General features: G+C 36.7%; 1 protein-coding gene and 1 long non-coding RNA gene across 3 annotated transcripts in view; one reads left to right on the top strand and one right to left on the bottom strand.

Moving 5' to 3' along the window:
- The window catches only part of LOC107660892 (uncharacterized), a 14,124-nt gene extending 7,198 nt beyond the window's left edge, over nt 1–6,926 (bottom strand). The window contains exons 1-2 of the long non-coding RNA XR_001631052.1: nt 6,915–6,926; nt 5,761–5,762 (exon numbers count right to left, since the gene is read on the bottom strand). This is a non-coding gene — a long non-coding RNA (uncharacterized LOC107660892). The remainder of the gene's footprint in view (nt 1–5,760; nt 5,763–6,914) is intronic.
- spns1 (SPNS lysolipid transporter 1, lysophospholipid) overlaps nt 1–11,792 on the top strand; it is a 13,179-nt gene extending 1,387 nt beyond the window's left edge. Inside the window, exons 2-13 of one of the 2 annotated variants that reach the window (XM_016450306.1) lie at nt 2,326–2,535; nt 4,025–4,090; nt 4,191–4,327; nt 4,495–4,646; nt 6,199–6,265; nt 6,469–6,611; nt 7,338–7,490; nt 7,693–7,882; nt 8,039–8,104; nt 8,861–8,959; nt 9,054–9,222; nt 10,784–11,792. In XM_016450306.1, coding sequence (XP_016305792.1) covers nt 2,328–2,535; nt 4,025–4,090; nt 4,191–4,327; nt 4,495–4,646; nt 6,199–6,265; nt 6,469–6,611; nt 7,338–7,490; nt 7,693–7,882; nt 8,039–8,104; nt 8,861–8,959; nt 9,054–9,222; nt 10,784–10,854 — 1,521 coding nt within the window. In that variant the 5' untranslated portion in view covers nt 2,326–2,327 and the 3' untranslated portion in view covers nt 10,855–11,792. Of the gene's footprint in view, nt 1–2,322; nt 2,536–4,024; nt 4,091–4,190; nt 4,328–4,494; nt 4,647–6,198; nt 6,266–6,468; nt 6,612–7,337; nt 7,491–7,692; nt 7,883–8,038; nt 8,105–8,860; nt 8,960–9,053; nt 9,223–10,783 lie in introns of both variants that reach the window. The other variant, XM_016450314.1, reaches the window with a different exon arrangement.
- Nucleotides 11,793–13,582: the final 1,790 nt, after the last annotated feature.

The raw sequence follows: 13,582 nt of genomic DNA, 5'->3' as shown, positions 1-13,582 counted from the left end.
TTCACCATTAATGTTTTGAATAATGTTTAAATAATGTGAGACTCAATTTCCACTGTTAAACAAACTTTTATTTCAAACTAACCGCTGTACCTGAAAATATAAAATAAATCACTTGTTGCACAGGACAGAATGTTCTACATCAGTGGTTCCCAGACTTTTTAGAGTGGAGTACCCCCTGAGGCATTTCTGCTTAGGCCTACCCCCTCACTTCCACTTAGACTGCACCTTTTCCATTAAAGGACAATGTTTGCCCCCTAAATTGACTTTACAATGCATTTTTTATCTTTATAAATAGAATATTAATGTTTAAAAAAAAAAAAGTTCAATAGATTAATATGCAATGATGATAAAAAAAAGTGAAAAGTGATTATTTTAAATACTAAAAGCGCCAGTAGGTGGCGGTAAGTCACTGTCTTAATGCGTGAGTCATCGAGTCATTTGTTAATTCAGTAACTAAGCAAGTGGCTGTATTTACGATTCGTTCACGAAACTCCGCAAAACTCAGCATTTTGTTCGCATACCCCCTTCTGTCGCCTCACGTACCCAAGTTTGGGAACCACTGTTCTACATTAAATATTTAGCTAACAACAGTCTGTCACCTAGCAACAGTGTATGTTAAGGTTAGCTCAGTCAACGTAGGCTAACATCAACAGGTGTAGACAGAAAATATGATTATCCTGACCTGAGCTAATTTACTGAATCAACCAACTCACAAATCCTTTCTTTCTTTCTTTCTTTCTTTCTTTTCATCCATGATGACACTGAAGTCATCTGTTGCTGCTTCTGGCGTTTCTTCGCTGACTGTGCCGCAACCGCGATACCTGCTCATTAACTTCAGTGAGCTATTTTTAGAGTGTGCGCGAGTCTGTGCCCTGCTCGGTCCTGCTCCTCCGTGGCGATGAGGGCGTGCGGTTAAAAAAATCATAACAAACGAATTTGAAAGTGGGGGGGACATGTCCCCCCTGTCCCCAGTGGAAATCACGCCCCTGACCATAACAACCACATCTAAAAAAGAAGAATACGATGTTGTTTTTGTTTTTTTGTTGAGGTTGGCACTGTCAGTAGAATATGTTGCTTAACCAGCTTCAAGCATCACATGTCATCGTCAGTCAGCAAAACCCGTTTTTTAGTTGGATTCAACCGACAGTTAAAGGATATAGATAACTGAAAGTAGTTAGGGAAACTTCTGACATGTTATCCCACATAGTTGTTTAGGTTTGGCCATTTAAATTCATTTACTGATATGCAGAAACTCTTAATGACTGTTTTAATTAAACCGAAACATTTACATTCATATATTATTTATTAAAATTGTGCATGCATACAGAGCTATCTCAGCCCATAGTGTAATTTCTCTTTCAATATTTTGACTGTATTCACATGACATTGTGGCGAGATTAATTCACATCACGAGCATGTGCCTACTTCCCTCTCCATGTGTCTAAACTCCTGACAAACTAGATTATAAATGTAATTCATTCTTTCTGTCTTCATAGAATCTATTCTAGAAAAAAGGTCTCAGCGCTTTAGAACAAAGAACTCTTTGGCAGTATTCTTTATCTTACTTTTTCTATGTTTTAAATGGATGATCTCACTCAAAAATAAACAGTGGGGATCAAAAATGTAAAATCTAAAATGTAATTTAAACCCGGAAATAAATGTTTAAAATATTATAAATTAAAAAGAAAAACAAAGAATGATTGTGACAAAATTAACAAGGAAAATTCAGATTCTGCACTATTTTGTGGTCAAGCATTTGTGATGTCTGCAGTTTTTCACTGTAAACAAAGTAATGATAATATAATTTATGGGAAAGCTTTTTCATTTTAAAAATGCAAATTAGATGCATTTTGGCTTGGTTTTAAAAGACTTTTGAACCCCACTGTACATCCTCATGTGTGGATGAGATTAGCAAGTGATCAATAGTCTGTGTGTAATCAGTGATAGACTTTGTTCTTTTTTTGTTGTTGTTGCTCTTGAGCATTTAATGCCTGAAACCGTGAGTCAGTCTTTGGTTTTGCTTCCCATAAGGATCTTTGATTGTGGTAGACCAAACCATCCATGTTCTAGAGAAGTTTTGTATCTGTATACATGCAATATTCCATTCTCTAAGTGCAAAAAAGGAGCACTAGTAATGCCAAGGTCATAGGTTCGATTCCCGGGGAATGTGTGAACTGATAAAATGCAGTGTAAGCTGCTTTGAATAAAATAATCTACATATGCAAAATGTAAATGTAAAACTTATTTCTTAGACTTTTTGCTACTGTTGATTTGAACTCTATGCTGGCATTTTTTGCTCTTCATCAACTTCTTTTTCTGCTGCAGTGATGACAGGGACAGATGTTTCCGCAGACACCACACCCTTCTTCTCAGATGATAATGAGGAGGAGGGGCCTACTGACAATGGGGTGGGATCACCTCAGCCCGAGGAGGAGGAGTCTGCCAGCGGAGTGTCTGATAAGAGGGCTAAACTGACTGTGGCTGTACTCTGCTACATCAACCTGCTGAACTATATGGACCGATTCACTGTGGCAGGTAACCAGCGCTGTTAGATTTCAGCACATCAGTGCTGCCATAAAGTGCTGGATCCCTTTTGATTCAGATCAAATGCACAAGCAAGACACACAGCAGTAACACCCATACACCGCATGATAACGTGATTTGTTCATGATATCAGATTATGCTAGCCTAAATTGTTCTTTTGAATCAGAGGGCTTTTAAATCCCATCACGAATTTTAAAAATACCAGCTAATTTAGTTTTTCTTTCATGTATTGTTGTCTGATGCAGTGTAGGGCTGTGCAAATAATCGAATGCGATGATCATGCGCATCTCGTCAGTAAAGCCAGTTCTGTGATTAGTAGTAAATCTCCATCACGTGCTTTCAGATGGCGCGGCATTTACTACACAGAGCCGTAGTTCACTGACAAGCTACGCAATATCGCGTTCATTATCGCCGATGTATCGCCTGCGATTATGAACACGATATTGCGTAGCTTGCCTATTAATTTTATTCTTTTTTTATTTATATTAGCCTATTTTATTCTGTTTTCTCAGAAGCGCTGCTGGTGCGTGATAATTTGAGGATGTGTGAATCCAGGTTTTGCTGTTGCCCTGTATGCTGCTGTTTGCACGTTAAAATGAAATATTTGTTGGTATTTTTAATGTATCATCACAGATGCTTGTCCATTCTATTTTTTTTAATACAAATGTATTATTCTAATTTGATCAGTTAACAGTTAATATTCGGATAACGAGCAGCGGTTGTCGGTCAGGAAAATTAACCGAAAAGAGCATCCCAAGTCCTTACTACGTTTTTGGACCTTGATCGTGTTAGGATCATTGCTGTCTATACAGGGTCAGAAAGCTTTTAGATTCCATCAAAAATATCTTAATTTGTGTTCCGAAGATGAACAAAGGCCTTACAGGTTTGGAACGACATGAGGCTGAGTAATTAATGACAGAATTTTTAATTTTTGGGTGAACTATCCCTTTTAAGTTCATCTAACATTTGTATTTTATTTTAGCTTTATTTTTTATTTAGTTTGACTTTCAGTTAGGGAAAATCATTAGTATTACTTATTTTTTAAAGAATTATTTCTGGCATTTTTACCTTTATTTGATAGGACAGTAGTTAGACAAGAAGCGAAGTTGGAGAGAAAAAGAGTTATGGGATTGGGTAAGGTCCACGAGCTGGGACTCGAACACGAGATGCCCGAAGCGCAACGGCACTACATGTCGACACGCTGCCAACGAGGCTATCGGCACCGACAAGGAAAATTATTTTTAATAGTTTTAGTTAACAGCAACAACACCTCTGATGAAGTTTATACACATACTTTTGCTATTAGTAATAGAGGCTTTGTGGAAGGCAAAGAGATTTGTTGCTCCCAATGACTGTTTGATATATAAATATCTGTAGAAAGATTTCATTGTTGTTTTATTCTGCAAAACATATAATGTGCAATGGTATTTTAATTGGTCAGTAATAAAGTTGTGATAACACTAAACGTCCTGTTTTGCAGGTGTACTTCCAGACATTGAGCATTTCTTCAGCATTAGTGATGGAACATCAGGACTACTTCAGACAGGTGAGCGGATTCATACCATTTGAAATCCATTTTATTATCATTATTACTCTTATTATTATTTATTATTTTATTATTCACTTTGATTCTTTATTCTTTTTAGTCTTCATCTGCAGTTATATGTTCTTGGCTCCTCTGTTTGGATACCTGGGCGACAGGTATAACAGGAAGCTGATCATGTGTGTGGGAATTTTTTTCTGGTCCCTAGTGACGTTAGCCAGTTCCTTCATTGGAAAAGACGTAAGTCCTACATTAAACCTTTCAGACAAATGCATACGGGTTAATCCTCCCCTTTATATTTGAATAATTTTTATTTCAAAGCAACATCTTTCAGTCTTCTATACTAAAGTGTGTATTTTAAAGTGTGATATTGAGAGAGTAAGCTAATAGGATAAATCTTCTCTCAGCATTTCTGGGCGTTGTTGTTGACGCGAGGGCTGGTGGGTGTTGGGGAGGCCAGTTACTCCACCATTGCTCCCACCATCATCGCTGACCTGTTCATCAAGGAGAAGAGGACCAACATGCTGTCCGTTTTCTACTTTGCAATCCCAGTCGGCAGGTGGGACAACATACACTCAGGGGCCGTTTACATGACAACGTTTTCAGCCAAAAAACGGGAAACTTTTTATGCGTTTTGCCTGTTCGCTTGCACGACAGCAGTGTTTTGGGGACTGAAAAGCATAATTTTGAAAATTAGTTTCAAAGTGCAAGTTTTTGAAAACGCCACCGTTATCGTTTCCGTGTAAACACCCAATACGGGAATCTTTGAAAACAGTGACGTCATGTGCGTGCGTAGTACGTGTTAGGTATGTAGACATGCGCAGTACGTGTCGATTTTAAAGGCAAGCGCGAACAAACATACACAACAATGGCGGAGTACATGGTACTGTTGTTGCTGCTCAAGAGTTTGCTAACGCAGCTAAAGCTGCTATCGCTATGAATGAGGAGTAGAGCAACAGTCGGTGTGGTGATTTTAGTGACGGAACTCCCGCCCACAAAGAGCTAATCGTCATTTCCCTGCAGGTACTGTTTACTAACAAGGTGACAGCGCCAACTACTGGCCTGGCATAAGTAATACAGCGTTTTTGGCCGTTTTCGCGGATATGTGTAAACGTGAATCATTTTGAAAACGTTGCCGTGTATACGAAAAACCTTTCCGTTTTTGACTACATTGTTGTCGTGTAAAAGTAGCCTCAAACAGAACACTGGGTGGAAATACTGGTGTTTGGGTTATTCACACTTCAGCTCTATCCACATTCACAGCATGGCTACATTCTCACAATCTGCCACGTGCAGTTACATTATCAGTTTTTTTTCCTTCACACCAACCAAAGTTGCATTTATATGTTTCCAGGCTGCTACAGTTGAGCACTTCCGATAGAGACCTAGTCACTGGATATTTCAAATTGTATGAGAATACTTAAATACATTGATATATTAATTATCTGGCTAGACATTTCCAAAATCTACAGACAGCCTTGTTAATGGATAGATTGCATTTTCATTTTTTATTTTTCTCATGTAAATGTTGTGTAAAATATGTTCATTCAAATTCAGTAATTATTTGCAATATTCTAGTTGCTTTTGTTAAATTATAGTTACACTACCGTTCAAATTTATGTGATCAAAAACAGTTAAACAGTAATATATTGTGACCTACTTTTAGAATTAACAACTATTTTTTATTTTAACATTTTAATTTATTCCTGTGATTGTGAAGCTGAATTTTCAGCAGTAATTTGTTTGGCTGCTTAACATTTTTGTAGAAACCATGACACTTTTTCTTTGAATTCTTTAATGAATAAAAAGTTAAAAAGAACAGTGTTTATTTAAAAAAGAAATCTTTGTAACATCATAAATGCCCTTTCTGTCAATTTTAATCAATTTAATGCATCCCTGCTTAATAACGATTTCTTTAATTTCTTCAAAAAATAAACTTTTAAAGAATGTTAGTTTGTGCCCCTGAAACATTATATTAAAGAGCTAACTGTATTTGGTCACTTTATATGTGGATCAGACGGCCACTCTGTTTAAATGGACAGCATAAGCTGCAATGTGAACCAGACCTGATCCTCATTCTCATTAAAATCTGCCGGCCTTTCTTTCCTCAGTGGTCTGGGTTATATCGTGGGCTCAGAGGTGGATGATGTGACTGGAGATTGGCACTGGGCCCTTCGGGTACGTCTACAGCACCAAACCTCTCACTGTTTATCTGTCTCTGGGTGGATTATATAATACATGCTTATTGCTTTCACCACAAAATCACACTAGGAGATTAAATACAATGATAACAATTCTCTGTAATTTTCTCACACGTATTCTCACTTTCATTCTCTCTCTGCCTTTTTTGTTTGCTCTTTTCGTTTGTTTCTCTTTTATAGGTGACCCCTGGTCTGGGGCTGCTGGCCGTGATCCTCTTGTTGTTTGTAGTTCAGGAGCCGAAGCGGGGTGCGATCGAAGCTCATCCAGAGCACACACTGCACAGAACCAGCTGGCTGGCGGACATAAAAGCACTCTGCAGGAAGTGAGTCACGGAGTCACGTTAGATTTTATGCAGGGAATTTTTCAATATCTGATAATACTTCTTGACTGGCTTTAGGGTTTTTCCTCTGTTATTAGGTAATTATTGGTGACATCACTGCAGCCTCTATCTGAGATGATCAAGGACATTATAAAATATCTAATCACTCACAATCACAAGTGATTTTTTTTAGATATAAGGATAATAACCATTGCTCTTGGTGGCTGCTGTTGTAATAAATATATATTTTTAATAATATTTCTGCAAGTTTTTGCCCATGCATTGGAAGGCAGTCGGGTCAAAAACAACTAAATATTTCATTTCAGTATTTTCCTCAGAAGAAAGTCATATGAAAGTATGATATATGAAATATTACAATATCGAGTGCCATTTTTCTAAAGTATTATATGTGTAATTTATGTAATTGTAAACTTTGCTGTCACAGGAATAAATTACATTTTAAAATAAATTCAAATAAATAAGTTTTTTTTTAATTTAAGTAATATTTCACAATATTACTGTTTTTATTGTATATTTGATCAGACTTCTTTCAAAACAATTATCCTTAATTATTTCACATTTTTAACCAGTAGTGTAAATGTAATAGTGCAGAAGTTGAATAAGTGATATATGATTCTCAAGCTGTTTGTTGTGTGGTTATTTGCAATGATTAAATGTTTCCTTTCTGAACTGTGTCTCTCTCTGTCTACCTCCTCATTTCTGTTTCAGTCCAAGTTTTGTTCTGTCCACGTTTGGCTTCACGACTGTGGCCTTTGTGACCGGATCACTGGCCCTGTGGGCCCCTGCCTTTTTATTCAGAGCAGGCGTCTTCACTGGAGAGAAGCAGCCGTGTTTAAAAGCCCCCTGTGACAACTCTGACAGGTGTCAGCCCCTCGTACACACCACCTCACTCTCTCAAGATACACAACATGACTTTGGCACACACTTTTGTGTTCTATTGACGTCTTTGTAGTCTTTTAACATTATAGTACTATTATGATTTTACGACAGTGCATTTGTTGTAAATATTCCTATGTTAAAAACATGCACTAATAATGTTCTTCTAATCTCCTCTGCTCTGCAGTCTGATTTTTGGCATCATCACAGTTGTGACGGGCATCCTGGGTGTAGCGAGTGGTGTGCAAGCGAGCAAGAAGCTGAGGATCAAAACCCCTCGAGCTGATCCGCTAGTCTGTGCTGCAGGACTCCTCCTCGCTGCTCCCTTTCTCTATCTGTCCATCATGTTTGCTCAGGCTAGCACTGTGGCCACATATGTAAGTCACTCATTTGACTTCTCCTTTGACCCTGTTTTATCCAAAAGCTATATCCAAAAAGTTTCTTTTTTCCAGGAAGTGTTTTCAGTGTTATATTGACCGCAGTGTTGAATGTAGGGCAGTTTTATGCTGACCATAATTTTGTGTTCCCACCAGATCTTTATCTTCTTGGGTGAGACATTCCTGTCTATGAATTGGGCCATTGTTGCTGATATCCTTCTGGTGAGTTTCCCTTCTCTCATTTTATCCAATACCAAGTCAAAAGAATAATGAATAGACAAATGTATTTTATTATTCACTCACCCTCATGTTTTTGCCAACTTGTATGCTGTTGTTTTTTCTGTAAAACACAAAAGTAGGCTTGTTTGAAGAATTGTTCAATAGTTATTGCCATTCAACAACATAGTGTTCAGAGTCCGCAGCTAGTCAAACTCTAAAAAAGACAAGAAAGCACCATAAAGTAGTTAATATGACTGGCACACTATTATCAAGTCTTTTAAAGCAGTGGTTCTCAATTAAAGGGCTTCCGATGGGGGCCAAAGAATGACTTAAAATTATTTAATTATACGTTTAAAAAATAATTAAATCAAGAAGCTAAAAACATCAAAAATCAAGCTGAAACAGAAATTATATTTATTTTTTCCCTCATCGATAACTTTTTTTTTTTTTTTTTAAACATAAAAATCCAAATCTAACAGAATCACCAAATTAATCATGTTTAGTGAATTTTATTTCAACACTCCCAACTTCTGTTAATAAAAAAAACGAGTAGCATTGCTATAATTACAACAGAAATACCAGAGGAAATATTTTGGCTAATATTGTCTTTGAATATTGTGAAACACTGTTCTAAAGCCACTTCATATCTTTGCAATGCTTTAGAAATGTCTTATTTTGTGTTCCATTGAAATAACAACAGCATGTGTGTTTGGAACAGCATGAGGTCTCTCTCTTAAAGTTCTCTCTCTCTTCTGTCAGTATGTTGTGATCCCCACACGGCGCTCCACAGCGGAAGCCTTTCAGATTGTACTCTCGCACTTGCTGGGCGACGCTATTAGCCCTTACCTCATAGGAGTGGTACGTCAATCTCACAATTGCACACAAAAAGTATTTGGAAATTCTTTTTAAAAAACACTTTAGGTTGCATGTCGTGTTTTTTCCCCCGATTAAGGTGTCAGACTCGATAAAGAAATCAGACTCGTACATGTGGGAGTTTCGTTCACTTCAGATGTCACTGCTGCTGTGCTCCTTCGTGGCCGTGGTGGGCGGAGCTTTCTTCCTGGCCACGGCCCTCTTCATCGAGAAAGACCGGCATCTGGCAGACAACTACGTGCCCTCTGGTGAGTGAAATCACTGATGACATCCCAGTCTTGTCTTGGATTAGAGGTCATTCATATATTTCCAAAGAATCTGGCCATTTCAGGACATTCTTGGAAGTCTTGTTTGTTTGTTTGTTATTTTAGTTTGTTATACTTTTATGCTTATTAATATTAATTGAATTAATTTATTTTGTTTATCTTTATATTTAGTTTAGGTTTTAGTAATTTGTTATGTGATGTATTCAAATATATATTATATAAATATATTATTATATTATATAAATTATATAAATATATTATATTCTAATTCTATTCTTTAAAAAAAAACATGCTCCTTTTAGACTTGCACACTATTAATTTATTAACTGCTTCACTAGCTTCTCTATTCTTTTTGTACTCTAATTGTTTTGTTTTCATTTATTATACAATTAACAAAAGCAAAAAAGGCCTCTAACACTAGCTTGCTCCAGTCCTTTTCTATTCTATCTGTTTTCTTTTTATTTATTATGATTTAAAAAAAAACTTGCTACATGTACTGCATTAAGCTAACTGAGACTTGTTATATAATTTAAAAAAATACCCTTGCTACGTGTACTGCGTTAAGCTAACTGAGACTTGTTATAGCACTTGTATTTCATTGCTCTTTTGTTGATGTTGTTTGCTTTTATTGTCCTCATTTGTAAGTCGCTTTGGACAAAGGCATCTGCTAAATGACAATGTATTTAGCTTTAATTTTATTTTTATTTTAGTAATTTTAGTACTTAACAACTTATTTCATTTAGATGTCAGTGCAACATTTCTAAAACATTTAAGTTTATCATGTAATATTTATATTTTATTTTATTTCAGCTTTATTTAAATAAAGCAATAAGCCCCGCTTCGCGTTGTGCCTAACAACACCCCTTAGCTGTTATAAATTCACTGTAAACCATGGCTTCACGGGGCTTATTGCTTTTATAAAACGGTTATTCCATATATGTAGTAAGGTTTCACAAAATAAAACAGAGCAAATAAAGTGTAATGATATAAATAAAAACCGTATTCTTCCACCAAACAATGTCGTTCCTCAGAAACAGTTGTGGATGCAATAAAGTGGTTGCCAAGCAACACACAAAGTAAACAAAGGTGTATGTTTTGTACAACAGCTTAGAACGTGGCTCAACCAATCAGAATCAAGGACCGGAACTATCCGTTTTATAATTAATTATAACAATGTTTTATAGTTTTAGTTTATTCTGTGTATTGTGCAGTGGATTGGGTTGAATTGCCACTAATAATCCTGCTTTTAAGAAGGAATTTTAAAATAAATATTCCTGGTTGAATACAGCTTCAGTGTCTATAAATGGCATTTTGTGGCTTGCTATCAAAAGTGCATTACTATAAATGTATGTTTTTGAATTAATTATAAATTTTATTTTTAGTCTCTTCACTAAGCAATATGCTGACTGGTTGTTATAAGTCATCTTTTCCATTTGTCGGTTTTGGCTTATTCTTTATATGCAGTTCTCAGTCACTTAATTTGTTAGGGCCGTTACAGGTACTTTGGAAATCTAATATACTGACGTGTCTCTTTCTTTTTCAGATGACGCACCAATTGTTGTTCCAAAGAGAGGGAGGTCTACTAAAGTATCAGTGTCAAGTGTTTTAATTTGAGATGACTCAAGGATTTGGATTGTTCTCAACACGGGGCACAACACTGTCCTATAGGCAGACAGAGTCAGTGCCATCAGCAGCCAATCCTGGAGCTCTAATCACTGATTGAACTATCTCCACAATAGGGAGTTTTATAGTAATTTATTATGCTTATATTTTTGTTTATATCCTTAACACCGATATTGATTTGGGAACATTTTGAACTAACAAAAATATCAGGAACGTCTTACCTGGAAGTCCTGTGAGCCGTTGACCATCCTGCCTTCCACCCGGATGAGTCCTGTGGGAGGAGACAAAGGCACACGGGGAACACGTGAAAAAAAGGTTATATGCTGAGGACATTTAATTGAAACGCATCCAGCTGTGTTTTAGAATTCATGTAAATTATATTTGAGATGTTTTTATTGGAGGGGATCTCAAGTGATTTTTCAGATTGCTGTCTATAGGTTAAGTCAGCTAACTAAAAACCAAGGTACTCTCAAAATGCTGTTGCATTTGTTTTCATCAGACCTGGACTGTGATTGAAAACTAGCAGAATCAGACTGAGCTTGAGCAGCACTGAAGCCTGTCTGTGATCTGCCTTCAGTCTTTCCTCCTCTTTTAATGTTTTTTCTTCTATGCTAGTAACATTTGAGCTTTTAGTCTTTTAAGAATTTCACCAAAACACTAATGCTACCATGGCATGAATCACATATTAATTCATTTGATCATATATATTTTTTTTAAATAACATTGTTACATATATTTGTTACAAGGGCCTGGTTCATGGCACGTTTTACTGTGCCATTTTAACTGTAAGAAACTTTTTTTGTTTTTAAAGAAACAGTTTGTTGTGCATTCCCTCTGCTGTTGTTGTTGTTGTTTTCTAGGCAATTCGTTTGAGTTAATTTGCAAATGTTTCTGTCTAATATTGTTTTCTAACTTTGTTTTAACATTAAATGAGGAATTGAATCTAATTTGTGTCTTTTTGATCGTTTTTCATGTGTTGAAACGTGCTTGTAATCTGTTATAGCACATCAAAATAATGGCGAGTATTTTTATTTCTGCTTTATATCTTTCTCTCCGTCTCTCGCATGTTTGCGTTCTCTCTCTGCAGTGGCAAGAACGATGATCATAAAGTTTTTCAGTTGCTGTGGTTTCCTGTTTGTAGGTGGGATATAGAGATGCAGGTCTGTTTGGTAAATTTGCTGTGAAAAGTTGTCTCGTGAATGAATTATGAAAACTGAGGCGCCTAAACCGAAACATGCATCGTCTTTGCAGTGGAACATTTCGGTGGATGATGTTGTGCTTGTGAGAATACAATGTACCAGCTTGTCATTCCAGTAATTTGTGTTTGTGTAGGTTACAAGAACACCACAAAATGCCACAAGAGTGGGAGGCAAGATTGAGAAATTATGACTCATTGTCCTGCATAACGAAGCAACGAATTAACATTTATAGTTCAAATCAGGCAAGGTTTTTAACATGCATTTTTTAACTCCTTCTCATGAAACAGAGAAACACCTGTCTTCTGTGAAACTTCAAGAAATATTATGAAGCATGATTCTTAGCTCAATTCTTGACTTTTTTTTTTTTTTTTAAATGGCCAATTATTATTTGACATTAAATCTTGCAATGGGACACCACTAAGTTTTATTTGGACTCTAATGTGGTCAAATTCTCACCCTAATGTAACTCAAAGTCAAGTTAACATACTGCTTTTCTTAATCTATAAGGTTTAAAGCATGTTTTACAGGAAATCAAGCCTTAACGACTTTATCTTCTGAGTCTAACATCTGACACATGATAAAAATTAAGGAAAAACAACAACAAAAAAAAGTTATCAAATCTGCATGGCGACAGAAAACTGAACCTTCAGATATAAGAGATGAAACAAGAAGGGAGGCGAAGTGAGCAAGAGATCAGCCAGTTACAGAGATGAAGAGAGGAAAAAAAGATGCTGACTGGTGCAAGCGACTTTCTATGAGCCTATGAGGAGGCAGAGAGTAAGTGCAGCGAGGAAAGAAACCTAAAAGTGAAGTTCTTTGCGGCAAAGGCCGTGTAGATCAGGACACACCTCAGCGGCTCATATGAAATAGTGAGACTTAGGGAATTAACTTCAGCAGATATGAGCATATTAAGAAACTGACTACTGGGATTGCTTAAATTTGGGTTGGGAGGTGAACTAAAGAGGAGAAATTGAGGACCAAGGAGTGAGCCGTGAGGGAGGAAGAGTAAAAAATGGTGGCACCTTCAGTGTGAGCTGCGAGTTGGGTGTGATTTGTACAGCCTGCAGCGTGTGTGTGAACTGGTCGGCAGTTTGGTTGCAGGTTTCTGCTGAGCAGAACGTGTGGTGTCTTGATTGACTTAATTGCTGCTACTGATACTGGTAAGCCTTTTGCTTTATTTTCTCTTCAAGTAACACTGACTATTTGTGGAGAAAGTTTTCTGTGCTGATTACAGAGAGATTGAGTTTCTACAAATGGTAAAGAAATCCTACAGTATATGATCTGTCGCTTTCAATCAATGTCGATGACCTTTGGTTTTCTTCTGTGGACACAACATGCCATTTAGCACCAACTTGGCTGACACGATTAACAAAAGGCTTCAAATTGCCATGAAAATGAATCAGAGTTATTCATCTTCCTCAATTTCGAGTGCTGAATTCATATTAAGACGATAAATGTTTCAAAACACAGTCTAATGCCTTTGCAAGTCAGCAAACCCCCCCAACCCCCCCCCCCCAAAC

The sequence above is a fragment of the Sinocyclocheilus anshuiensis genome, unplaced genomic scaffold (assembly GCF_001515605.1).
Source record: "Sinocyclocheilus anshuiensis isolate Anshui unplaced genomic scaffold, SAMN03320099.WGS_v1.1 scaffold2630, whole genome shotgun sequence".
Taxonomy (NCBI): domain Eukaryota; kingdom Metazoa; phylum Chordata; class Actinopteri; order Cypriniformes; family Cyprinidae; genus Sinocyclocheilus; species Sinocyclocheilus anshuiensis.
The sequence above is the reverse complement of the archived record's forward strand: the minus strand, read 5'-3'. Positions and strand labels throughout refer to the sequence as shown.